Source organism: Dendrobates tinctorius, unplaced genomic scaffold (assembly GCF_039654945.1).
Source record: "Dendrobates tinctorius isolate UK_male_01 unplaced genomic scaffold, ASM3965494v1 ptg000021l, whole genome shotgun sequence".
NCBI classification, from domain to species: domain Eukaryota; kingdom Metazoa; phylum Chordata; class Amphibia; order Anura; family Dendrobatidae; genus Dendrobates; species Dendrobates tinctorius.
The window spans coordinates 18,840,885-18,866,982 of NW_027361689.1; the positions used below are offsets into that span (position 1 = coordinate 18,840,885).

Below are 26,098 nucleotides of genomic sequence, written 5' to 3' on the forward strand. Positions count from 1 at the left end.
CACGGCTTTCACGACCGTCACCTGCTGGCCGCGCAGGTTCTCGGACCCCTCTACCGCAGAGGTGTCCCCTAAGTCTTTTCCACTGACCTGCTGTCAGTATATCACACGGCTTTCCAGACCGTCAGCCCTCCTGGCTCAGCGTTGCCAGCACTGCACCACGTGCTTTTTGGAAACCGTTGCCCTTAGCAACCGAATTTTGCAGTCCTCTTCCGTTGCTCCTAGCAACAAGGCTACAACACTGCCATAGCATTCTCCACCAATTGTGAGGTAGCGCTGTTATTGAAGTAGGGGACACTCGCTTAGCAGCCACAAAACCAGATACGGCACAGGTTTTCCATAAACAATCATAGTCCATGCGGTTTATTTAGCAGCATAAACCCATAACAGCAACATAAAGGTCACTTAACAGCATAGCGTCCATGACAGAGTTCAGCTCTGTTACCCTCTAGTCATACAGGTTATGCGTACACAGGCTTTCTAGCCTCAGCTATCTCACCCACCTCAGGGTTTCCTCATAGTTCCTTCATCATGCTGCAGACGTCCATTCCCTCCAGGGAATCATCAGGCACGTGCAGCCATTACACACAGCCACTTCACATGCTGTTAGGAAGACAGCCCCATCTCTCTCAGACTGGACCTTCCAAAACGGACCAACCAGGTCCCAGCATTCACTCATGTGACCTACCCTGGCCACCTTATATGGTCCGTACCCACGCCCACCAGGTCACATGGCTATGACCTCATCACAGGTCCTTGAACCACTCATACACATTTTACAATAGCGTTCTTAACCACACACCTGGGTGGATTTGTAGGTAACTGATCCCTGACACAGCACCTCAGCAGTATCACTGCTGATCCACACACACACACATATGTCTCCATCTCAAGGCCATCCACCTTGGGATACATAACGGTCATTCAGTATCCTACACCTATCAGGACACTGGAAATGCTCTCGTCCTGGGACATCCACACAGCGCCCCCTAGCGGACACAGTGGTCACTACACCACACACCGTACAGAAATAATAAACACAGTGATGTGGCAGAACAGGGACCATAAACGTGATGTCACAGTATTATTATTTATTTATTTATTTATATAGCACCATTGATTCCATGGTGCTGTACATGAGAAGGGGTAACATACAAATTACAGATATCACTTACAGTAAACATACTAACAATCACAGACTGATATAGAGGCGAGAGGACCCTGCCCTTTCAGGCTTGCATGCTACAGGATGGTGGGGAAGGAGACAGTAGGTTGGGGGGGTTGCAGCAGCTCCAGTGATGGTGAGGTGGTAGCTCCAGTAGTGGTGAGGAGGTAGCGGGGTCATTGCAGGCTGTAAGCTTTCTTGAAGAGATGGGTTTTCAGGTTCCATCTGAAGGATCCAATTGTGGTTCATAGTCGGACGTGTTGGGGCAAAGAATTCCAGAGGATGGGGGATATTCGGGAGAAGTCTTGGAGGCGGTTGGGTGAGGAGCGAATAGGTGTGGAGGAGAGAAGGAGGTCATGGGAGGACCGGAAATTACGTAAGGGAAGATATTGGGAGATTAGTTCAGAGACATATGGGGGAGACAGGTTATAGATGGCCTTGTAGGTCAGTATTAGTAATTTTAATTGGATACCCTGAGGGAATGGGAGCCAGTGAAGAGATTTGCAGAGGGGAGAAGCGGAGGAGTAGCAAGGAGAGAGAGATGAATTAGTCGGGCGGCAGAATTAAAGATGGACTGGAGAGGTGTGAGGGTGTTAGCAGGGAGACCACAGAAAAGAATGTTGCAATAGTCTAGGCGGGAGATGATGAGGGCATGCACAAGCATTTTAGTAGAATGAGGGTTGAGGAAGGGACGGATTCTGGAAATATTTTTGAGTTGGAGGCGACAGGAGGTGGAGAGCGCTTGGATGTGCGGTTTGAAGGACAGGGCAGAGTCAAGGGTTACTCTGAGGCAGCGGACCTCTGGTACGGGGGAAAGCGTGATGTCGTCAATTGTTATAGATAGGTCGGGTAGGAAGATCTGTGAGATGGGGGAAACATGATCAGTTCAGATTTGTCGACATTGAGTTTGAGGAAGCGAGAGGAGAAGAAGGAGGATTTGGCTGATAGACACTCCGGGATTCTGGACAGCAGAGAGGTAACTTCTGGGCCAGAGAAGTAGATCTGAGTATCATCGGCATAAAAGTGGTACTGGAATCCATGGGACTTTATGAGTTGCCCCAGGCCAAGTGTATAGATTGAGAAGAGGAGGGGTCCTAGAACAGAGCCTTCGGGGACTCCAACAGAGAGAGGGTGGGATGAGGAGGTAGTGTGGGAGTGGGAGGCGCTGAATGGGTGGGATAATAAATGGGTGATGTCACAGTATAGGGATAATAGACACAGCGATGTCACAGTACAGGGATAATAGACATACTAAAGACATACTAATAGGGAATTTAGATTGTGAGCCCCATCGGGGACAGTGATGATGATGTGTGCAAAATGTAAAGCGCTGCGGAATATGTTAGCGCTATATAAAAATAAAGATTATTATTATTATTAATAGACACAGCGATGTCACAGTACAGGGATAATAGACGCAGTGATGTCACAGAACAAGGATAATAAACACAGTGATGTCAAAGTACAGAGATCTTAAACACAGTGATGTCAAAGTACAGGGATAATAAATACAGTGATTCACAGTACAGTGATAATAAACACAGCGATGTCACAGTACAGGGATAATAAATGCAGTGATGTCACAGTACAGGATTAATATACACAGTGGTGTCACAGTACAGAGATAATAAACGCAGTGATGTCACCGTACAGGGATAATAATGGCAGTGATGTCACAGTACAGGGATAATAAACACAGTGATGTCACAGTACAGAGATAATAAACACAGTGATGTCACAGTACAGGGATAATATACACAATGATTTTACAGTACAGGGATAATAAACACAGTGATTCCCCAGTACAAAGATAATAAACACAGTGATGTCACAGTACAGGGATAATATACACCATGATTTCACAGTACAGGGATAATAAACACAGTGATGTCACAGTACAGAGATAATAGACACTGTGATGTCACAGTACATTGATAATAAACACAGTGATGTCACAATACAGGGAGAATATACACAATGATTTCACAGTGATGTCACAGTACAAGGATAATATAAAAAGTGGTGTGACAGTACAGGGATAATAAATACAGTGATGTCACAGTACAGGATTAATATACACAGTGGTGTCACAGTACAGAGATAATAAACGCAGTGATGTCACCGTACAGGGATAATAATGGCAGTGATGTCACAGTACAGGGATAATAAACACAGTGATGTCACAGTACAGAGATAATAAACACAGTGATGTCACAGTACAGGGATAATATACACAATGATTTTACAGTACAGGGATAATAAACACAGTGATGTCACAGTACAGAGATAATAGACACTGTGATGTCACAGTACATTGATAATAAACACAGTGATGTCACAGTACAGGGAGAATATACACAATGATTTCACAGTACAGGGATAATAAACCCAGTGATGTCACAGTACAGGGATAATAGACACAGTTATGTCACAGTACAGGGATATTAATCACAGTGATGACACAGTACAGGGATAATAAACACAGCGATGTCACAGTACAGGGATAATAATCATAGTGATGACACAGTACAGGGATAATAAACACAGCGATGTCACAGTACAGGGATAATAATCACAGTGATGACACAGTACAGGGATAATAAACACAGCAATGTCAGGAGACATGCCAATGTTTGGCTGTTGAACAGCCCTGAGACATGCAAGCACGGGGACTCGATCATATTTTTTGAGCACGCCGAAGACACTCGGTTATCACCCAAGCATTTTTGCTCGCTCATCACTAATAGTAGACACAGTGATGTCTCAGTGATAAACACAGTGAACTTATGATGATATTATAGACAATTCCAATAACTTCCCCTCTCCTGCACACTGATTTTCCTTTTGGCCCCGATTCAGCAATGTTGTTTTTCCACTTTATAGAGCGTTTTGCACCTTTTTAGCTGCTTTACTATTTGCACCTTATTTTTTAGACATTTTGTGCCACTTTCTAAGTTATCTTTCTTTTTAAATCGTTTTATTATCCTTCCTCTGCAACTTTGCGGATCCAGATGTTTTACATAGATACATGAAATGCGTCTTGTACAAAATGTCGCATTTTTTGAGGGGCACATCTCCCTCCAATCCTCTCCGGAGTCAGGTCTCAATTTAGCAAAATTTTGCGACTTTATGAAGGATTTGTGACTTTTGGCGCTGAAAAGCCACAAAAAACAATTATAAACAGAAATTCAGAGCATTTTTTATTTTGCTCCAAATTCATAGACTGCATGTGCAATTTTGAAGAATTTCGTGCAAAAAGCATCAATGAATAAAACAAGCAAAAAAAACAAAAGTGACTTCAATAAATCGCAAATGATGCATAAGATTCTCATGTAGGCACCATGGGTCCTAGTCATTATTCCATTTCTGTCAAATTTCTTGGCGCGAACTTCGCATTTTTTAAAGTTGTCTTTCTTGGTTTAGTTTTCTGATTTTTACGTCAGTTTGGATTATACAGATGTTTTACACAGATTCATAAAATGCCACATTTTTTTGAAAAGTCGCAAAATTTGCTGCAACTCTTCTCAAGTTCCCTTTCTAGGACCTCCCTGCCTCTGTAGAAATCCTACTTTGTCACCTAAGTGAGTTGGGATCAGAGTCTATTCACTTCAATGGAAAATGTGTAATGCTCTATTTCTCCTGTGGGGGTGCTGCAGGGAAATTAAAAATTTTATTCCAAATTGTAAAATAAAATTACAGCAGGACACCCTGTGATCAGCCTATCGTTATAGGCCCTGTCTAGCAAAACGTGGCTCTCTGGTGGAAAACCTTTGTACAGGGTTAACTTTAGTATGTATTGACCTTAAAATAGATGGATCATAGCTGGATGTCCATCATGTTTTTATAGCAATCTGTATTTTCTTTTCTTTTTATCTGTTTCTCTTCTTTTTAAGGAAACGTTACCAACTCTGGCCCTCCTAAGAAACGACACAAAGGGTGGTCACCAGACTCCCCCTCTTCCACAGATGCTAACCATCCACAAAACAACCATCAAAATTCAAGTAACCTTGGAAAAGTTGGTAAGTAAACAGTATCAGATTCATAGATTAGTAGGGGGGTGTACATAGAGATTTTTGAGGAAGTTTTGGGGCAGAAATTGGGCGGAAGCTGAGCAGAAACTCTCAAAAGCCTCCTCTCAATGCCTCCTCACAAACGTGGAGGTTCTGCTCAGTTTCTGGTCCGAAAACTGCAAAAGACTCCTTAGGCTATGTGCACATGGAGTTTTTCAAGGAGTTTTTGGAGCAGAAACTGATGGAAACTTTCCAAATTTTCCTTCAAATCTGAAAACTTCTCAAAAGCATTGAATTTCCACTCAGTCTCTGCTCCGAAAACGCAGCAAAAAGGCTACCTTCATACACTTTGGCCAAATTCAGACATCAAACACGGTCCTTGTATGGATCATGATGTACTGACTAGCTGCAGGTGTTCTGGCCAGAACTTGACAGTCTAAGGCTAGGTTCACATTGAGTTAACACAGCCCGTTCAACGCATAGCGTTGACGGGCTGCGTTAGCGCTATAGCATAACGCGATATGCGTTATGCTATGCCACTAGCGCAGATGCTCCATCTGTGCTAGCGGTGACGGAGCCTCAGACACTGCAGCCCGCGTCCAAGGCTCCGTCACTGAATGACGGCACATTGCGAACGCGTGCCGCTTTACGGCACGCGTCGCGATGCACCCTACAATGGGGCTGAATGGCAGCATTAACGGACCGCGTTATCCTGCGGTGTAATGCAGTCCGTTTAACGGACAGTTATAATATAATGTGAACCTAGCCTTATAGGCATATATGAGGCTGTCAAGTTTGGATCTGGAGAACCCAGGCCAGCCAGTGAATAGTACACATGCAGAACCAGCATCAGCAGTACTGAGCAGTGTGGCTGTGTATCCAAATCCGAAAATGCAGCAAAATGACTCTATGCATGCATACAGTACATTTTGGCCAAATTCATATATCCATGAAACATGGTCTGTGTACGGATCACAATGCACTCAGTGGCTGCGGGTGTCCTGGCCAGAATTTGACAACTTCATAAACATATATGAGGCTGTCAAGTCATTGCATAGCACACAGACAGAAGCAACATCAGAAATACTGAACAGCGTGGCTGTGAATCCATCACTGACATGAAATACATTTTCTGAAAGCTGCAGCATTGTGCTGAGTGCTCTTCTCTCCTCGTTTCTTCCCTCCATAGAATTAATAGGATGTGTAACTGAACATCTCACTGTTCTGGCAGTCTGTCTTGCTTTGAAAAAGATGGATTTGAGCTATTTTTCAGAGGTGAGGGGAAGAAGTGGCTCATAAGTGGAGAAAGAGTTAAATTTCTCTGATAAGATATATGGTATATTTCTTATATCTGCCTGTATGTACTCTTGATTTATTTAAAACTTGTTGAAACAACAACGACCCCTTAATTGGTCGAAATAATGGGTCATATAAGACCCAGCCCTTTCCTCTCAGCGTATTTCTGTGTACTTTTGACAGATGGAACAATATAACTTTTTAGATTATTTTTAACACTGACTTTTGGGATAATGTTTCCTTAAAACAATAATTTTTATTGATTTCTTGTGTTTAATCAGATACCGCAGGTCAGCTTTGTACCACAGTGCCACAGACCACCACTGCCAACCCTCCGTCCGCTCCTTTGGTGGCAACTGGAGAGTCTGTATCCATCCCGGACAACCTTCTGAAGACCTGCATGATTACACCGGTCATTTTTAAGGGTAAATATCTGAAGAATAATCTGGACCATAATATAATATGACATTTTTTAATTAGGTTCTAGGAAGGAAAACTTTAAAATCCAGGGTACAAACAGAGGTACTCCTCTTGTCAGGGACACGCTGCGTGCGGACAGCAACATTATTCCTTTTCAAACATTTTTGTTGCCCCAGTGTCTCTAATAGAAAAGAAAATCAAGCAGTATTACATGCTTTCTTGATTAAAAATTTCTGCTACCGTTTTGTGTATACAGCTCCTATACACTTCTCTGTGACTCCATGGTTACAGCAAAAAAGCAAAAACAAAAAAGCAAACGTTGTATAGTCTGATCCCAAATCCTGCAGCCATTGTCTCTTCTATTTCCATCTCTTAGTGACATATATTTGGTAAGTTGGCAAGGAGTAAGGAACAGATGGAAGCCTTTACATTAGAGACACATGCACAATATGGATAAAAGTATGTGCCCCCCGCACATTCACCCTTCAGAAGGAATTATAACCTCCCATTGACTAGACGTTATACACTGGGGTGAGGGACTGAATGTTGTACACCGGGGATAGGGGCTGGATGTTATACACCAGGGGAGAGGGGCTGGATGTTGTACACCGGGGGAGAGGGGCTGGATGTTATACACTGGGAAGTGAGGGGTCTGATGTTATACACTGTGGGTGAGGGACTGGATGTTATTTATTGGGGTTAAGGGTTGGATGTTATACACTGGAGGTAAGGGGCTGGATGTTTTATACTGGGAGCGAGTGGCTGGATGTTATACACTAGGGGTTCGAAGGACCGAATGTTATACACCGGGGGAGAGGGGCTGGATGTTATACACCGGGGGTGAGGGGCTGGATGTTATACACCAGGGGAGAGGGGCTGGATGTTATACACCAGGGGAGAGGGGCTGGATGTTATACACTGGGGAGTGAGGGGTCGGATGTTATACACTGTGGGTGAGGGGCTGGATGTTATTTATTGGGGCTAAGGGTTGAATGATATACACTGGAGGTGAGGGACTGGATGGTATACACTGGAGGTAAGGGGCTGGATGTTTTACACTAGGGGTTCGAAGGAACAGATGTTAAACACTGGGGGGTGAGGGGCTGGATGTTATGCACTAGGGGTGCGAAGAACTGGATGTTATACACTGGGGTGCGAGGGACCAGATGTTATACACCAGGGGTGAGGGGCTGGATGTTATATAATGGGGGTGAGGGGCTGGATGTTATACACTGGGGTGAGGGACTGAATGTTATACACTGGGGATGAGGGGCTGGATGTTATACACCGGACGTGTGGAGGGCTGGATGTTATACACCAGGAGGTGTGGGGATGGATGTTATAAGGGAAGGCCAATGAGACTAAAAAACAAACCCTGATTAAGACGTGTGTCCATAGTGTTGGTTGTCTCCGGGGCTGTGGGCAAAAAATGGAAGGCTTTATTGCTAGTATTTTCCATAATTTTCCAGCTCATTATAATAAATGTTTTGTGATTGCACTAAGCCGCACATCCGTCTGGTCATTCAGCCACTTGTTGATTATTTGGATATAAACAAGTGTGTTCTTAATCACTGCCAGCAAGCAGAGACCTGACATCTATTCATCATACTATAAATAATTGAAGGAAGCTTTGCTCGGTGAATAGTTTCTTACTGTCTCTCCATACAGGTCACGGTGTCTTCCCCTACCTCTCTGGTAATATAAATGGAGTTATCGTCAGTCCACTATTGTACAACTGCTACAAGGACTCCCAGTCCATGCCGAAAACCTATGAGCAATATGGACCCACCACCATCCAGCCAATCTCCGAGGAGATGCAGCTGCTGCTCACAGTCTATTATCTCGTCCAGCTCGGTGAGTGGAGACTGCGACAGACAAAAAACAAACCATAAAATACAGGATCGGTGTTATAGGGAGTCTGTGAAGGAGACTTTCATTAAGAAACCAGAAGTTGCGCTGGATAGGCCTGGGTAAATCATCTTCATCTATACCTATTTCTTCACTCTCTAGTTCTGCATTGCAGCAAAATTAGTCCTATATTCATATGAAAATTAACATTGAAAGTGCACTAGTGGGTGTATCAGTGCACTTGCAGTCCTCGGCTCCTCTTCGCTTCTCTCCGCCGTCAAGATCCGCCGTCTTTGTTTCTTGACTGACAGTGGAGACAGAGGCTCTGCTCCACAATGTCATCACTGCTCTTCACAGTCAATTAAGAAGCGGGGAGAGGCAATGAAGAGCCGAGAACTGCAAGTGCGCAAGTGGGTGTATTGGTATACTTGCAGTCCTCGGCCCCTCTTTGCTTCTCTCCACCGGTGCCGCTTCTTGACTGACAGTGGAGACAGAGGTTCTGCACCATGATGTCACCTCTGCTCTTCACAGTCAAACAAGAAGTGGGGAGAGGCAATGAAGAGCCGAGAACTGCAAGTGCATTGTTACACCGACTAATGCACTTGCAGTGCTAATTTGCATATGAATAAAACACAAATTTTGGTGCAGCGCAGAACTGGAGGGCGATGAAATATGGATCACTGGAGATGATTCACCTTACCTTATTCTACGCTACCTCTGGATTTTTAGTAAAAGGAAAACTGACAGATTACCTTAAAGTACACTAATTTATAGCATGTAAGTACACCCATATCTGTTGAGAAGGTGCAGGTGTTGAACTAAAAGCTATGGAAGACCCTGGTCCAGTGGCCATGTTTTTCTGATTACTAGGCCCAGCGCGACATAATGCTTGCGTCACACCACAATGATAACATCTCAAAGGGCTTACAAATCAGAAGAAATGCCGGGGAGCGCGATAGGTAGAAGGTGGCTCGCAAAGCTCTGTTCTGGCAGCCATGGACTACTCGCTTGTCCACTGGGCCTGTGTCCCTCAAATCGAGTCGCTCATCTCTAGCATTTATACAGGCTACAGGACTGTGTGTGTCACACAGCTGAACAAAAAATGACACCTTATACTCTTGGCGATAACGAAAATCCCAATTTTCCCCAAAAATGGGACCTAGACATGGCGCCACTCCTGCAGATGGACAGAGTCTTGACTAGGGATGAGCTGCAACTGATAAAAGTGGCGCTATTTTTTTTTTTTTTTTTTTTTAAAGCCGACGTTTTTTTCGGTCATGCCAGTTGACTACAACGTTGGTATAACATGTAATTTCATCACCCTTTTCCCCCAGCTCCAGACCAGGTGCCTCTGATAGAAGACCTAGAACAGATATTAATGCGTTCCTGGAGGGAAACGCACCTTGCCGAGATCCGCCAGTACCAGCAGAATATGTCTCAGGCGTTCCCACATTTCCCCAGCCTGGTGACTGCCGTGACCGCTTCTCAGTTGCCCTGGCTAGCAGGCCTGGCTGCCAGTTCTTGTAACGAGAGTGTCAAAATCATTGAGTGCTGCTTCTCCTTAGCAGAGGGGCTCTCCGAGATGTTTAAATTGCTGGTGGAGGGAAAATTGACCAAGACGAACTACGTGGTGATAATCTGCACATCGAGACCCAGCAGCCTGGATTCCTGTATTGTGATCACAGGTAGGGAGCAATATTCTGCAACCCGTGAAGAATATTGGGGCAGGTTTACTAATCCCATCTTTTATTATACTGTCCAAACTTCAGACGGGCCGGGATTGGAATGCAGTGCACGGACTGGCCGGTGCCTCTCCCTACCCGAGCCTGATAGCTGTAAAGAAACACATGAGGCTGGCATGGTCAGGTCGGTAGGGCTGCTGGACAGTTCGTTCGTGCACTCGCTTCGAATTATACACCCTTAGACTGGACTGTCTGAAAATGTGCCAAAGTTGCCACAGGGGTTCATGCTAGATGATATATTTGATGCGTGACTTTTATCTAACTTTCCACTGCCTCCTGCTTAATTTACGACATCTTCCTTTAAGTTGTGGCCCCTTTTCTGATGAGGTGTCTAAAACACAAAATAAATAGGTCTAAAACTTGAAATAAAACATCAGCTCCGATTTCATCATTTGCAGGTTTTTTTTGTCACTTTTCTGTTTTTTTATCATGTGGCATTCGCTGATGTTTATTGCACCAAATTCATAAAAATGGATCGCGTGTTTCATCAATTTGGCACTTAGAAATAGAAAAGGGTCTTTTACGTCATTACTCTGCCCACAAAGCGAAAAAAAAAGAAAAAAAAAGCAAACACTTCTAAAATAGACTTAAAAAAAGACGTAAACCTCACAAAACTAGGCACAAACCAGGCGCAAAGGCGATGGTGAATTAGGGTCTGTGTGCCAAAGTACACCCATTTTGACACGTTCTTCGGCAAATTCTAAGCACAAAAGATTTACTTTTATTTATTTACATTTTATTTTATTATGTTCTATATTTAATACAGAAGTATTAGTTATAATAGGCTAACTGGGTCCAGCAATTTCCTTCCACATGCAACTGGGACTATTACTTTTCACTCCGTTTGCTGCTTGTCTCTACTGTTCGCCTACCCCCGCGGATGCCCATACACAGCGATAGTTGTTAATGTTTGACCCCGTGGTGTAGCTATGGGGGTGCTCTGCTTAAAGGTAACCCCCAAGTGCAAAAGTCTTGGACAACCCCTCCAAAGATTTTCCTACTCACTGAATTATGGCTGGGTTTCCAGCCTTACATCACCAAGCACAATGCTGAACCTCGGATGGAGTGGTGTAAAGCACTGATATGATATTATTACCCTCTGCTGATTTCTACAGGAAAATACCAGGCTCGTACATTAATAGAAAGCATGTACTCGCCAGCGGACTACCTGAAAGAAATAACCTACGAGCTGACAAGTGGGAAAGTCGAGTCCCTGCGAGCATTCTTCAGCAGCTTTTGCCCAGGTATTATAGGCAGATGCCAGAGACCACTTACTGATTTTAACACTATAAGGACTTAATCACACAGTGCGTTTTTTCGTGCATATTTTTTTTTTTACGTGGAAAAAAATGTGTTTTACAGTAGCAGAAAGATAAATGAGGTTTCTAAAATCTCATTCGCACAGTGCTTTTTTTTTTCTGGCATTTTTTTTGTGTCTCTTTACCCCGTAGCATGTCGATTCTTTGAACATTTTTGTTGCTTTATTTTTTTACCCATTCAATCGAAAGCATAAAAAAGCATCAAAAAATGCATGAAAAATGTGCATAGCAGTCTTCCTGCCAACACTGTGGAAAAAAAGCAACGTGTGAACTTATGCTTAGATTTTACTGCATCAACATCATATCTGGATTGACTTGTATCTGATCTGTTTCAATAGATGGAGACATTGACGTCCTGTTGGATAAATACCATCAGGAAAACCACAGCCTCATTTCTTCAACACCAAAAAAAACAAATGGAGAAAGCAGACCGGCCTCCTGCTCCAGTAAGTGCAGAACACGTATCTGTATACTGAATGTCTAAATGTTTCTATTCTGAGGTGCAATATTGTATCAAAACTGTATTTACCCATATATACAGTTGTGCTCAAAAGTTTACATACCCCGCCAGAATTTTTGGTTTCTTGGCCTTTTTCAGAGAATATGAATGATAACACCAAAACGTTTTCTCCACACATGGTTAGTGGTTGGGTGAAGCCATTTTACCTTTAGTAGCCATTCAAACCCATTTGTGTCAACTTCTGTGCATGTTATCAGGCCAAAATCACCAAGGCATGTAAACTTTTGATCAGGGTCATTTGGATGTTTTGGGTTGTCATTATGATTTAAGAAGAGAAAACACAGTAGTCTGACAATAAATGGCTTCACCCAACCAGTAACCATGAGTGGAGAAAAAGTTTTGGTGTTATCATTCATATTCTCTGAAAGAGGCCAAGAAAGCCAAAATTCTGCCGGGGTATGTAAACTTTTGAACACAACTGCATATAATCCTAGAATAATAAAGCTGCATTCTATTATATCACCACCAGATGGCACCAACACTGTTCAGTGAAAACCACAATTTTGTGCCATTTTCAGAAGTTTGCAATGAACTTTGGCCCCAATTGATCATGTACATTTTTTTTTCAGTATGTTTTTTTTTGCGCTGGCTGATTTTGCTCTGAATTCATAAAAATGAATTCACAATGTTTTTGACACAAATTCAGAGGTGCATTTGTTGCCTTTTTTTCCACCTGTTTAGTGTAAAATATGGTCGCACAATATTATCAATAAGTTTAAATGTCTTCAGCTGTGTAGGAAAAATAAAAAAAAAAGAACAGACAGATTTTGCATTCTTACTAGGTATTAAACTGACAAAAAAATATTTGCACCATTTTAGAAAGTCTCAGTTATTGAATTAGGATAAAACCTTTGCAATAATAATAGTAAAAAATAACAAAACGAACAAAACAAAAATAATCAGACAAAACTAAGTAAAGTTACTGCATTAAAAGTCCCAAATTAAATAATGAATAAGTCGCAAATAAAATCGATCTTAGAACCATTTATACTCCTGGAAAAAAAGTCAGATCATTACTGAATCCGTCCCTTTTGTTTCATTGGTAAAAAAGAAAGAATTGCGTACAGTGCTTCCTATCTGAGCCTCTGAATTATAGTTAAAGAGAACCTAAAGGTGTTAAGATGAATTATTAATACTAATGGGATTTTTTTTTTACTTAAATGCATGTGTTTTGGATTAAAAATAATTTTTTGCAATTCGGTTTCATTAACGATTTGCACTATTTGGCTTTTACGGGCCATTCAACTTTGATGTGGTCTGGGGTGATAAAACAGCTAAGAGGAGCTCAAGGAAATATACAGGTAAGGCCTCTTTCCCAGGTCAGCGTGTCTGGTCCGTGTGGTAACAGTTTTCAGTCATATCGGAGACATTTACACACGTAGACCCATTCAAGTGAATGGGTCTGTGCACATGTCAGTGTGTTTCCACGGACCGTATGTCCCTGGGCAAAAGACAGTGACATGTCCATTTCTTAAGAGCAGCACGGGTAACAAAATGTCACATGGATGACATCTGTGTGTCAGCAGTGTGACATGTACCCGTGCCTGGGATGCAGAGGTACTGTTTGTGCTGTTCCCTGGTGCCAGGTGCTGAAGACCGCTCTCAAAAAATAGCAAACACAGTTATAGTTACCTAATGCCTAAATCTACCGATGCCCTCGTCTCCTGTAAGAAAACAAAAATTAAAAACAACAATATCCCTCACCTTTCCGTATTTCTGTCCCACGCCGTAATCCATGTCTGGGGGAGAAACAGTTTTCAACCTGGATGGTGTTGTAGGGGGTGTGCTGGGGCTTGACTTGTGCCCTGCATCCCTGTGCGTACCTTCTTAATAAAATCGGGTACGTTTTTCATATAAAGTGTCATGTAATGTGATATGGTTTTACTGCATATTGACGTGTCAAGCAGTGTGCTTATGTTCATGTGTTATGTAAGTTATATACCTTTATGGACCAGGGATAGAAATAGGGAGATATAGTAATAAAGTAAGGTTTAGCGTTAGTAAGGGGTAATATAGGACATAGAATAGTGGGGGGCACTGTAGATTGGGAGATTAGATTTGAGTTAAGATAAGAAATACTTACGCCAATAGTGAATGGCTAGTGAGAGGAGCTAGAGAAGGGTGAGGAGGATGTGGGTCGCCCTCCCAGGGCTGTTGCGGGGTACTCGGTACCGGGCCCGATGAGCTTCAATGGGAGATGTCACGGCATGTTGTGAGTTCATTTTCCCCTTCGTCACTGAGTTCTGGTGAACTCCCTATTCTGGTAAAGGAAGGTAATGAGCCTGATTATCAGGCACCTGAGCCTAATAAGGATGACTGGCTGAGTGGAGTCACGGACTGGATATAAGGCTGCCGACGCCCTTCTGCCCTGCGGTTGATTTCTCTGTGGCCTTCTAGGACACCAGTCTGATTCCTGCTCCTCTAAAGCTAAGTTTTCTGCTTTGCCTGTTAGCATTTGTGTTTTGTTTTTGTTTTCCTTGCTTTTCTGGATTCTGCCATTCCCTGCTGGGATGAGCTGAATCTCCTTTTGCCGGTTGCTCTGTCTTCAGAATTTTCCTGAGTACTGACATAGCTTTTTTGAAGCCTAGTGTCTTCAGGGCCTTTTTCACTGTCAGTCTGTTGGCTCTTATTTTCATAGGGTTTTTCACGGATTGCAGACAGCAGACTTCCTGTCCTTTCCTATCTAGTTAGCTTGGGCCCCGTCTTTGCCCAGTCTATCTTTCTGTCTGTGTTAGTGTTTTCATCTTGCTTCACAGTCATTATATGTTGGGGGCTGCCTATTGCTTTGGGGTCTGCTCTGGGGCAGTTTAGATTTCCCTTTTCTTTCTTTAGGCCTATTTAATTCTCCGGCTGTCATCGAGGGGTCTAGGGCATCGTAGGAACCCCCCACGGCTACTGTTAATTGTTGTGGATAGGATCAGGGGTCTGCAATCTGATAGCTGCCAACCTCTCTGGTTTTCTGGACTTAGCTAGCATTTCTGTTTTTGCCTCCTACGGTGACTCAATCATAACACGGCAGCTGGGACTGGCCCGTGGCCCTGGGCACCCATTGTAAAAGGGAGTTGTTGCAGTGTGAAAGTTTATAAGTGATTCATGACGCCACCTGGTGTTCGGCAATGAAGATGTTAGCCGACGCTGCAGACAGATCCTCTGGGACAGATGGTGTGGTGCAGCAGTGATGTAATAGCCCTCCACAGGCAGGGCTGGAGTCCCAGGGCAGTGTAGGTGAAGTGACACGTAGATGGTGTAGTGTCAGGCTCCGGGGATGCAGCAGTGCTGGGCAGGCTGGAGCAGGAATAAGTGGAGGACACCAGGGCATGTAGTTCCAAAGCTTTACTCACAGTCTTGTGCAGGTACAGGTGCCCGCATCCGTGCCGTGTCCTCCGGGTCAGGAGCTCAGCCAACTTCCAGGCAAGATGAAGTACTCCTTTCCAACACTCCGCCAACATATGTGCCTTTTCTGAACATCTCCTCCTATAGCGCCTTTGAATGAAGTACTCCTAGTACTGAGTTACACTGGAGTTCCTCCTGTCAGATGTTCCTATGAACTCTACTTGTACGGCAGACAGCTGTAGCCTGCTTCGGGGACTCCTTCTACCTAGCCCCGGCTCACTATCGTTGCTGTTGTGCCCCCAAGTCTTGTGTGGGAATAAAGTGGTCACTACTTCTATTCCTCCGTTGTCTGCTGCAGGACCATTAGTATCCATACAACCTCGGGGACCGGACCTCGGCCTTGCGCTTAGAACTTGAAAAGGGTTCTCCTCTAACCCTGGTCCTTGTTCTCTTATTCTCCTTACGTTCTGTGCTAATCCTTCTTCCCAAAGGAGAATCAAGCTTCCTTTCTCTGTCTCTTTCCTGTGCCAGCAGACCCAGATCACTGTGGCCTGCTGCAGCACTTCCTTCTTCCATCCCTCTCCCGGGGATCTTCTCTGTCTCACTCTCTGTCCTTCTACCACCTCACTGACTGAATGAATGACTGAACTGACTGACTCATTCAACTCTTCCCGCTCTTTTATGCAAACTAAACTCCACCCACCTCCCAGGACGTTTTGTGTTCCAAGCAGGGAGCCACCAAGGGGTGCTATGCTATACTCCAAGCAGGGAGCCGCCGAAGGTGCTTTGCTACACTACTTTGTGCTGTGGGGTGCAGGTGTTGGAGTGTGGTCAGGTGTCTCCACCTTTCCTGAATAGTGGGATACCACACCTCAGGAGGAGGTGCAGTACCTCTGTGGCGACTGAACCCTCAGGGGCGCCACATATGTGTTCCTGAGGAAGTTAGTAGTGAGTGGGATGGAGAACTGTTAGGTTGTGGGAATAAGCTGTGTATGACAGAAGCTCATCAGTCCGGGCCCTACGGGTGGAAAGACGCACAAGTGAATCAGAGCAGCACGAGGGAGACAGCGGCTAGGCTTTACGGAAAGTCCCGTGACATCCAAGACCTACGGTCTGTGAAGGATTGGCAGCGGCATCCTTTGGTTTCGCCCACGATGGGGAAAATGGACGGGGAACACCAGGAAAAATCTAGTTCGGCTACTCAGGGAGCTGCGTTACCGATGGATACAGTACGAGAACACGCAATGTCATGGAGGACCAGGGACAGTTCAGGGAAAGGAATGTCCGTAGCGAGTGAAGATTGTTGTGCGGTGTCTGTGACTAAACTGGATGAGCAAAGTAAAGTTGTTATGTTAAAAATGAACTTGGACTCTGGAAGTCATTGTATGTCAGTGAAGAAGACTCGAACGCTGCCATCTGAGGAGGACGCTGTTTCACAAGTGAGTGAAACGCACTGCAAACACAGCATGCACCAGAATGGACATTGTGTTTATGTTGCTGGTTGTCAGGGTCTGTCGGAACAGCAGCCCCTCGCCATGATTATCACCTTGGCCCCCGTTACAGTGCCAAGGTGCGACCGTCCAGGCTGAGAACCACTGAAGAATGAGCTGCTGTGAGCGCAGCCTCAGTGACTAGCGGTGACGTCATCATGGTTACTGCCGGTCAGTGAGACTGTGTGTGACCTCAGCGCCGTGATAAAAAGTCAGTGAGTTCATAACCGTTCAGCTCAAAAGATCGTATCAAAAGATTGTATCTACATCAAAATGGTATCAATAAATCCCCAAAGTTGGAGAACCCCTTTAAGACTTATAATAGTGATACTAATAAGAGTAATAATCTGATTTGTCTTGCTTACACGTTCTCCTCGCCCGCAGGTTACAATATAGAGTGGCACCAGCTGCGCCCCTCTCAGTTGGCGGTGGCACAGAAGCTCCTGTCTCACGTGTGCTCGATCGCAGACTCCAGCTCCCAGAACCTGGACCTGGGATCTTTTGAGAAAGTCGATTTTCTTATCTGCGTTCCTCCCTGTGAGGTCACTTACCAGCAAACCCTGTCCCATGTCTGGAGTTCAGGTACGGAGTCATCTTCCTATTGATCGCATCATTAAAGGGTTTGTACTGAGTTAAGTAGTTCTGAAAGTGATTGATCTCTGGGGGTTCGTGTATTAAAAAATACAAAGGAACCCACGCCGTATTTCTAATTTATTTATTTATAGCACAGGCGGCAGATGATGAATACTCTCATCAGCTGCCACCTGATGTCACTGTTCTTAGGTGAATATAGCTCTCATCTTTCTTCCCTGCTCGCGCTGATCGCCGGCAGACCAGGGGAGAATGATGAGAGCCATCTTCATCACCCGGTGCTGGGGAACAGCGCTTACTGTACCACTGCTTCTCAGGCGCCGGTACGTGTGGTACTGATGCAGCACATGGGCGGCACATGGTTGCCACACGTGTGCCGCAAGTATTACACTATGCAAGGCAGTGGTAGCACCGTACGCAGTGTGAAGAGGCAGTGACCCACAAAATTCAAACACAAAAGTCTTTTTAATGTGTTATCTTCACACATTAAAGTCCAAATTCACACAAGTGCAACTAATATTAGTGTTCAGTTTACATCAGTTCATAGCAATTTATAGTACACAACATCCTTTAGTCTGCAGTCACTACACACACTAGTCCATCTCTGACTAGTACCCGTGGGTGTCCTACACCGCTGTATCACAGTCTCTACTCACAGCAGTACACAGTCCTTGACATCCTCCTGTCTGCAGCTGTGACACACGCAGGTCCATCCTTCGGGCACAGGACAGTCTAATCTCCGAGTCTCCTCTGGGCAGAACACCTGTCCACATCCGTGACCAGTCATTGTGGACAGCAGCACCACTGTGTACGCTGTGGGTTGCCAGGCCTCTCTCTGGCCATGACACACTTGAGACTCACTAAGCAACCCTAACCCTTTCCTGCAGGGTTTTTAACATAGCAACCTGTGGCTTCAGCCACATGGAAAACCTGGGTACGGAATGGAGCAGACGGCACAAACTACTATCATACTGCAATCTGTTTCATACACAACATCCAGAGCAGGCTTTCCCTAACTCTGTCTTGGACACTAACATGCCCAAGACTAGGGACATCATACTATGTAGGGGGCACTTTACGAGTATCTTGCTGTTGGGGGTGTTATACTGTTTGGAGGGGGATACTGTTGGGTCATCATACTGTGTGTATGTGGAGAACCTATAGGGACATCATACTATGTAGGGGGCACTTTAGGAGCATCTTGCTGTTAGGGGTATTATACACTGTATTGAGGGGGATACTGTGGGGGCCTCATACTGTCTGGGGAATCTATAGGGACATCATACAATATAGGGAGCACTTTATGAGCATCTTGCTGTTGGGGGTATTATACTGTATGGAGGGGGATACCGTGCGGGCATCATACTTTGTGTGTTGGGGTACTGTGGTGGTTAATTGTGTGGGGGAGTTCGTTGGTGGGGTATCATACTGTGTGTGGGGGATTTCTGAAGGAATCATGCTCTATGGGTTCCATGAAAGAAGTATTGTTATGGATGAGAACACCAAGGGGCTTCAGTAAGGACAAAATGACTGTGTTCGTGCTGCAGGACTTGTCCTTCTTCCTGTTTTTAAAATTCCAGTCTGCTAAATTATTTTTTATTGGGGCGACTATGTGGAGGGCCCAATTAGGGCATTTGCTCCAGGATCCCATGATTTGTATGTACGCCCCTGGTTATGTCCTATCTATAGGGGATAACTTTTTAGCTTGGTACAAAGCTTTCACCTGTTCTTTATATAGCTCCAACATTATTTGCCGAGGCGCCCACCCAACACTCACAGATGGAGGAAAGTGGGTCAGGGCCTGACTACATCCACACAGGTCTCATACACAGCAGGGTTTCCTTCCTTATTGTGGATGTGATTTTAAGAAATCTCAATCCAAAGCTGTGGGAAAAATTTGAATTAAATACGCAATGTTTCGAAACGAAATCTGCAAATAAAATCTGCAATTGGATTGTAAGACTTTGTGCATCTTTACAAAAATCCAGCTGCCTATAAAGGGCATGCTGGACTCTGTTGTTCCACTCAATCAGATTAGCAGCGCTGCCATGCAGACATCTCCAGCTGCCCAGTTGTGTACAGTACACTTCTGATCAATAGTCGTCCCCCTTGTATAAATGTGTTCCCTTTAACATACTGAGGGCTGTATGACATGATGTGGTTCTTTCACCAGGCGTCTTGCTGGAGCTCGGCTTAGAGAAGGACTTGCTGACTAAACACTGCATGGAGACGTACGTCATAAAACTTGATGCTGACGCCCCCAGGAAATTCAAGGCATTTCTTCAAAATGCCATGCAAAACCCGCATACGCTGTTCGTCCTGGTCCATGACCATGCGCACTGGGATCTCACCAGGTGACATGTCTTTTACATGTTTGCTAAGGCCTCATTCTCTGTTTAAACACATACGTGATAAATTGGTAATGGCGTTATCAGTGTTTTCTATCAGTGTGTCACCGGTGTGTCAACAGGGTGTCACTAGTGTGTCATCAGTGTGCCATCAGTGTGTCACCAGCGTGTCATTAGTGTATCATCAGTGTGCCATCAGAGTGTTACAAGTGTGTCACCAGTGTATCATCAGTGTGTCACAAGTATGTCACCAGTGTGTCATCGATGTATCACCAGTGTATCATCAGTGTGTCTTCTGTGTGCCATCAGTGTGCCATCAGTGTTTTCCATCAGTGTGTTATCAGTGTGCCATCAGTGTGTCATCGGTATGGTCATCACTGTTCTATCAATGAGGTATCAGTGTGCCATCTGTCTATTCCATCAGTGTGTCATCAATGTGTGTGGAGACACGGGGGGTCGGAGGGCACCCTGGTCCGCTAGCTGAAACTCATTGACCAGGGATTGTCCCACTGAACGCCCGCTCTTTTAAAACAGTGTGGCAATGCTTTATTGAACCACAAAACAGGCAGTTAACACGTAGAACAGTCCCAGCAAAATACCCCAAAATGGTGCACATTACAAAGTCCCACCCTTCAGCTGACTCGCCGGGATAAGAGCTTTTACTTCAGAGCTTCCAGGGCCGAATACCCCACCTGTGGAGAGGAGGTAACAACAAGCTTAGGAAAATGACAGTCCATTGAGGTACGTGGCCAGGTAACCGGATGATCCCAACCTGGTTTCCCCAAATGTATCCATGGTGCCAGGTGACTGGATAGTTCCAACCTGGTTTCTACAAACGTATCCATGGTGCCAGGTGACCGGATGGTCCCAACATGATTTCCCCAAATATATCCATGGTGCCAGGTGACCAAATGATCCCAACCTGGTTTTCACAAACATATCCATGGCTCAGCGATGGTCAATGCAGTATCTGTATTCTTCCAGATGGGGCCGAGGGTCCCTAAGCTGTAGAATGACAAATCTGTGTCCCTCGTGATGGAACCATGATGTCTTGGCTGCAGTCCTTTAGAGTCTCTGGATGTCTTGGCTGAATCTCTGGCTGTCTCATACAGAGGCATATAACCTCTTTTTATTGTTATCAAGTGTCCTTCAATCCAGCATTCAGAGATAAGGGGAAGTATGGTGATGACTGACCAACTCGCATTGTTTGATTATGTAATCTATTTGCATAGATTTTCCTCTTCTGTTTTAGAAGTCAACAAGCTAGCTGGCCTGGACAATGCATAATTAACATATCAGCAAACATCACTAGTCATCCAGGATAACAGCACAATATGTTACATCAAATGCCAACTTACAAGTTAATATTACAAGTTTACACAAGCAAAAGTCTGTTTTCTTGACCAACCAAAAAGAAACACATGCATTCAAAAGTCAACATATAGATAACAGTCTATTCTTCCTGGTTTGCTAAAAATAGACGTCTGGTTAATTAAGATACAATGCTGGGTCCATCAGTGTTTTCCATCAGTGTTCCATCTGTGTGCCATCAGAGTGTCTCCAGTGTGTCCATCAGTGTGCTATCAATGTGTCCTTGGTGTGCCATCAGTGTGTCCTCAGTGTACCATCAGTGTGTCCTCAGTCTGTCCTCAGTGTGTCCTCAGTCTGTCCTCAGTGTGCCATCAGTCTGTCCTCAGTGTGCCATCAGTCTGTCCTCAGTGTGCCATCAGTCTGTCCTCAGTGTGTCATCAGTGTCATCATGGATGGATAAAGAAAGAAAGAAATTAGAAATCTTCCCCTATACGGTACTTTGCAATGTTAAACCTGTACAACACACAGATGTGGCACTGATGACAGCTGTGTGCTTTATGTCTTTTTCACAGACCCATAGACTTGTATTGGCCCTTGTCATCCGCGCTGCCGGAAAAAACTGGACACGTGACCAGCACCATAGATTATAATGGCTACGTGTGATATCCATGAAAAAAACGTATGCCACATGTACTGGGGACATGGACATGTGAGGGAGGTCTAGGGAGTAGTCGCCAGGCTCCTACCAGCTTGGTACAACCCTATGGGGCTGTGTTCAGCTTCTCCAGCAGTCTCGAGGATAGTAGATGGAGCTTCAGTGGCCGTCCCACCTGTCGCTCTATTACTGCTATCCTGCAGACATGTTTACCCCGTATAACCCCTCTAAGGACCAAGTAAATGTTTTCTGTATTTTATTTTTATTTTGTAATTTTTTTTTTACCCAATGGCAACATTTTAGGTGTTACTTAGAAGATACTGATTAACTTTTTAGGGAAAAAAAATTGAGAAAAATTAGTAATTTCACCTTTTTTTTTATTTACCAAATCTGTATTTGGTGCAGAAAGTTTCAGTATAAACACTTTGAAAAGCCGACCAGTAACGATGTATCTCAGCTGACTAGTCCGGTGACGTCCCCAGACAACTTTTCCCCACCAAAATCTAGCTGATCGACAGGTCTCTCCCTACGTATCTGCATCGGGAGCATCCTGTCAGTCAACTAGAGTAGGCGGGAAGATGCCAATGGGGATGTCAATGGGCCGAGGTACATAGTCCCCATCCGGATTTCCAAAGACTGTTTATACTGAAACTCCATCTGGTTGAGAGCAAAGCATACACACTGGCAGTGGTGTGGCCACACTCTCATTCATAGTCTAGGCTGCATGAATCTAATCACAGGTTCCCTTTAATTAGAATGTTTTTTTTCCACTTTCTTTCTAATTCATTTTTAAACTTAATTGCACTTTTTTCATTTGATCTCTTCTTTTTGGCTGCGGATACACAACGTCATTGGTTCCCCAGCCAGAGATCGCAGTGTGCCGCAGCATAATGCCAGTGAATGGGGTCACAGTGTAATCCGCGAGGTATCACGATCGTGGCAAGCAAGCTCAAAGATACCAATCAGTTTTGATTTTTTGAGTCTTGCATTTTTGCGGTGTCTTTACCATGGTGGTTGCAACGTGACCCCATTTTCTTGCACTATGCTGTGATGTAGCAGCAGAAAAAAGAGATTTTTGGCTGTTCAACCAAAGTCACTACATAACCCCAGCCTGAAGGTTTATTGCCTGACAGTGTTTAGGGCAGTTTGTAAATCCTTTGTCAGGTCCGCGGCTGCCATAATAGAACGTCACCTCCCCTTCCGTGATTGCGTAGGAGGGAGGGCGAATTTACCAGGTGGGCTGACATATTTCAATATTTTCTCCATAACATCTAATTAGGAACCTTCATCGGTGGCCAATCAGTTCCTGCTATAAAAACCCTGGATATTGAGATCATGCAGTGCAACAAGCGTTCGATTTTCTTCTGAAAAAGGCATCAGATCAGAAAAAGTACCTTTAATGGTCATTGTAATTAGCGTTATACAATGAGTGTTAAGGGGTTAGAACCAAAAAGTGGTGTGTCCTATGCAAATGTCTAGAAAAGACTACAAAACGGCCATCATGCAAGTGAAAAATCAGTCTGTGCTGGTGATGAATTTAAAGAGTAGCAAACAAATTTTTTTTTTTCATTAATAATTTTGTCCATCATGGAAACTTAGGGAAATTTTCAAATCATTTTATTAGGCAATTTGTCTTCATTTCTATAAAAAAAATTGCATATAAATATCCTTCGGAGCCCTTCTTTCCCAGCTTCTTTACGCCATTTATCGGCATTTGGAGTACACATGATGGCAGTGATGTGTCAGCTCAGCCCATGGGCCACTAACTCTGGGGATAAACTGTTGCAGAAGACGGTCCTGAGAAACAGAACTGTCAGAACAGGAGGCGGGGACTGACCCGTCACTTCCATCATCTGTGCTACTGATGAGCACGATCTGATATCAGCGCAGCTGAAGGCAGGAAATAGGCTGGGAATTAGCAGGGTTTGATTATTACGCATTTTATATAATGCAGCAGCATTCGATAGTACATGTAATAGTTCCGTAATTACTCTGCTCCTGAGAACTACAAAGACCAAAGAATCACATTGATGAGTGATCAGATTTGGATGTTTGCTTTTTCCCCTCGGATTTTATATACTATAATAAGACTTCTATATTTGTGGTCAGGAAAACATTGACTTTGGAAATCAAAGTGTATGTTGGATCAATTACTCTTTGAGCACTTGACAGCCCCGCCTGTCGTCACCAAGGAGGCTTCAGGGGCCGCGGGCATGTTCCTGCTTGCAGTCATATGAATGCATTAGGCTATAGTGATTTTCCTATCTCCCCCACATCGGATTTATTTATACTGCGTACGGCTCAATCACTCAATCAATAGTCATTATGTTCATATGTCTTTCTCCGTGTCTTCAGCTCACTTTACAGCCCATATCCACAGAAGGAGGGGAACTTCGGTCTGGTCGATCGGATGTTGAACTGCAGGGAATTAAGAGATTCTCCAAATATTTTACTTCTGCAAGTGACATCTTGTCCCTACGCCCTGCAGACGCAGAACACCCGGATCAGCCCTTACAATGAGATCCACTGGCCTTCAACGTACAGCCATGTAGGTATTGTATTGTAGCACAATGAGCGGGGCATAAGAGACACCTAAAAGATATGGGGCGGGGAGGACAGATCCGACTTAGGTGTCTATAGTAGATTACCATAACTCACACCCATTAAAAGAACCCTAGGCAGTGGTACTGTCTGGGTTGCCAGCTCCTGGGATAAAGTACGTATTGTGCCTCCTAACCCAATAATAAAGCCTCCCTTAAAAAACAAATAATGCCCCTCAAGCGTCTCCTTAACACAAGTATTGCCCCTTATGTGCCTGTTTTAAACAAACAATACTTCATGATTGCCCCTTTAAAACAAATAATTCTCCTTGTGTGCCCCATAACACAGTAATAATGCCCACTGAAATCCTCCTTAAATCAGAAATTTAAAGAAATAATGTCCCTCAGCGTGCCCCATAGTGCCCCTTGCAAAAGTAATCATTTTACCATTCTGTCACCCCATAAAAAGCCACCACTAGAGGGAGCTTAGGAGCCTAATGATAATACAGCGTGCGGTAAGCTCCCTCTATAGGAAGTTGAGAGATAGAGCTGCCTTTGTATTCTGAGCTCTGTATCAGAAGAGCAAAGTTTCAACCAGTATAGAATAAATTGAATTGCACGTGATTTGGGGGTACAGTTTTGAGAGATGTTTTTTCTATACGTGTCTATATAGCAACCCAGTGATTGCTATGTGAATTGTAGCCTGCCAAGAATTTTTCTAGCATGTTATGATAACTTAGAGCGCTATATAAGAACCTGTCACTTGCTAAAATAAAATTGATTTCAATGTCTTGTAAGAATCACTCAGCTCCCCTGATTCAGCTGCTCTTTTCCGTTTTGCGTTGCATCTCTCCATTGCAGAGATATTCACATTTGGTGCTTTCAGAGTGCAGTATGTGAAATCTCTGCTTGGAGACCAACTGGATGTTTCTTCAGAGTCTTCTCTAGGGGCGTGTGCTGTCTCCCCTCCCTCCCAAACACTGAGCTGGGATTGACTACATCAAGGATGGGTAAAAGCACACGCCCCCCAGAGAAGACTCTAAAGAAATGTCCAGTTGCTCTACAAGCAGAGATTTCACATGGTGTGCTCCAAAAGCAACAAATGTGAATATCTTTGCAATGGAGCGACGCAGGGCAAAGCGGAAAACAGCAGTGGAATCAGGGGAGCTCAGGGAATTTTACAAGGTATTTAACTCAATTTTTTGAGCAAGTGACAGATGCTCTTTACCTAAAGGGTGAACATCGGTATATGAATTGGAAGGAGGCAAATACTTTTTAATAGCAAAACAATATTAAAAATAGTTATAATTGTATCATTGATACTGTAAATTTATCACCCCTAGTTCATCAGTGCATGTGATGCATTATTCCTGCAGGGAATGGAGCTGTACCATGAAAACAGAAAGTACTTTGGTCTGACACAGTACATGGAATCCACGCTGTCTGGACACAGTCTTCCACTGCTGCGTTACGACAGTTCCTTTGAAGCCATTGTGTTGGCATTAGGAAAAAG

At 44.2% G+C, this 26,098-nt stretch overlaps 1 protein-coding gene across 2 annotated transcripts in view; it reads left to right on the forward strand.

Moving 5' to 3' along the window:
- The window catches only part of GREB1 (growth regulating estrogen receptor binding 1), a 172,176-nt gene that overhangs the window by 75,814 nt on the left and 70,264 nt on the right, over nt 1–26,098 (forward strand). For both annotated transcript variants that reach the window (XM_073568238.1, XM_073568237.1), the window contains 10 exons: nt 5,056–5,181; nt 6,750–6,893; nt 8,557–8,742; nt 10,071–10,421; nt 11,594–11,722; nt 12,136–12,243; nt 17,525–17,722; nt 19,905–20,085; nt 24,401–24,593; nt 25,962–26,098. In XM_073568238.1, the coding sequence (XP_073424339.1) occupies nt 5,056–5,181; nt 6,750–6,893; nt 8,557–8,742; nt 10,071–10,421; nt 11,594–11,722; nt 12,136–12,243; nt 17,525–17,722; nt 19,905–20,085; nt 24,401–24,593; nt 25,962–26,098 (1,753 nt within the window). The remainder of the gene's footprint in view (nt 1–5,055; nt 5,182–6,749; nt 6,894–8,556; nt 8,743–10,070; nt 10,422–11,593; nt 11,723–12,135; nt 12,244–17,524; nt 17,723–19,904; nt 20,086–24,400; nt 24,594–25,961) is intronic.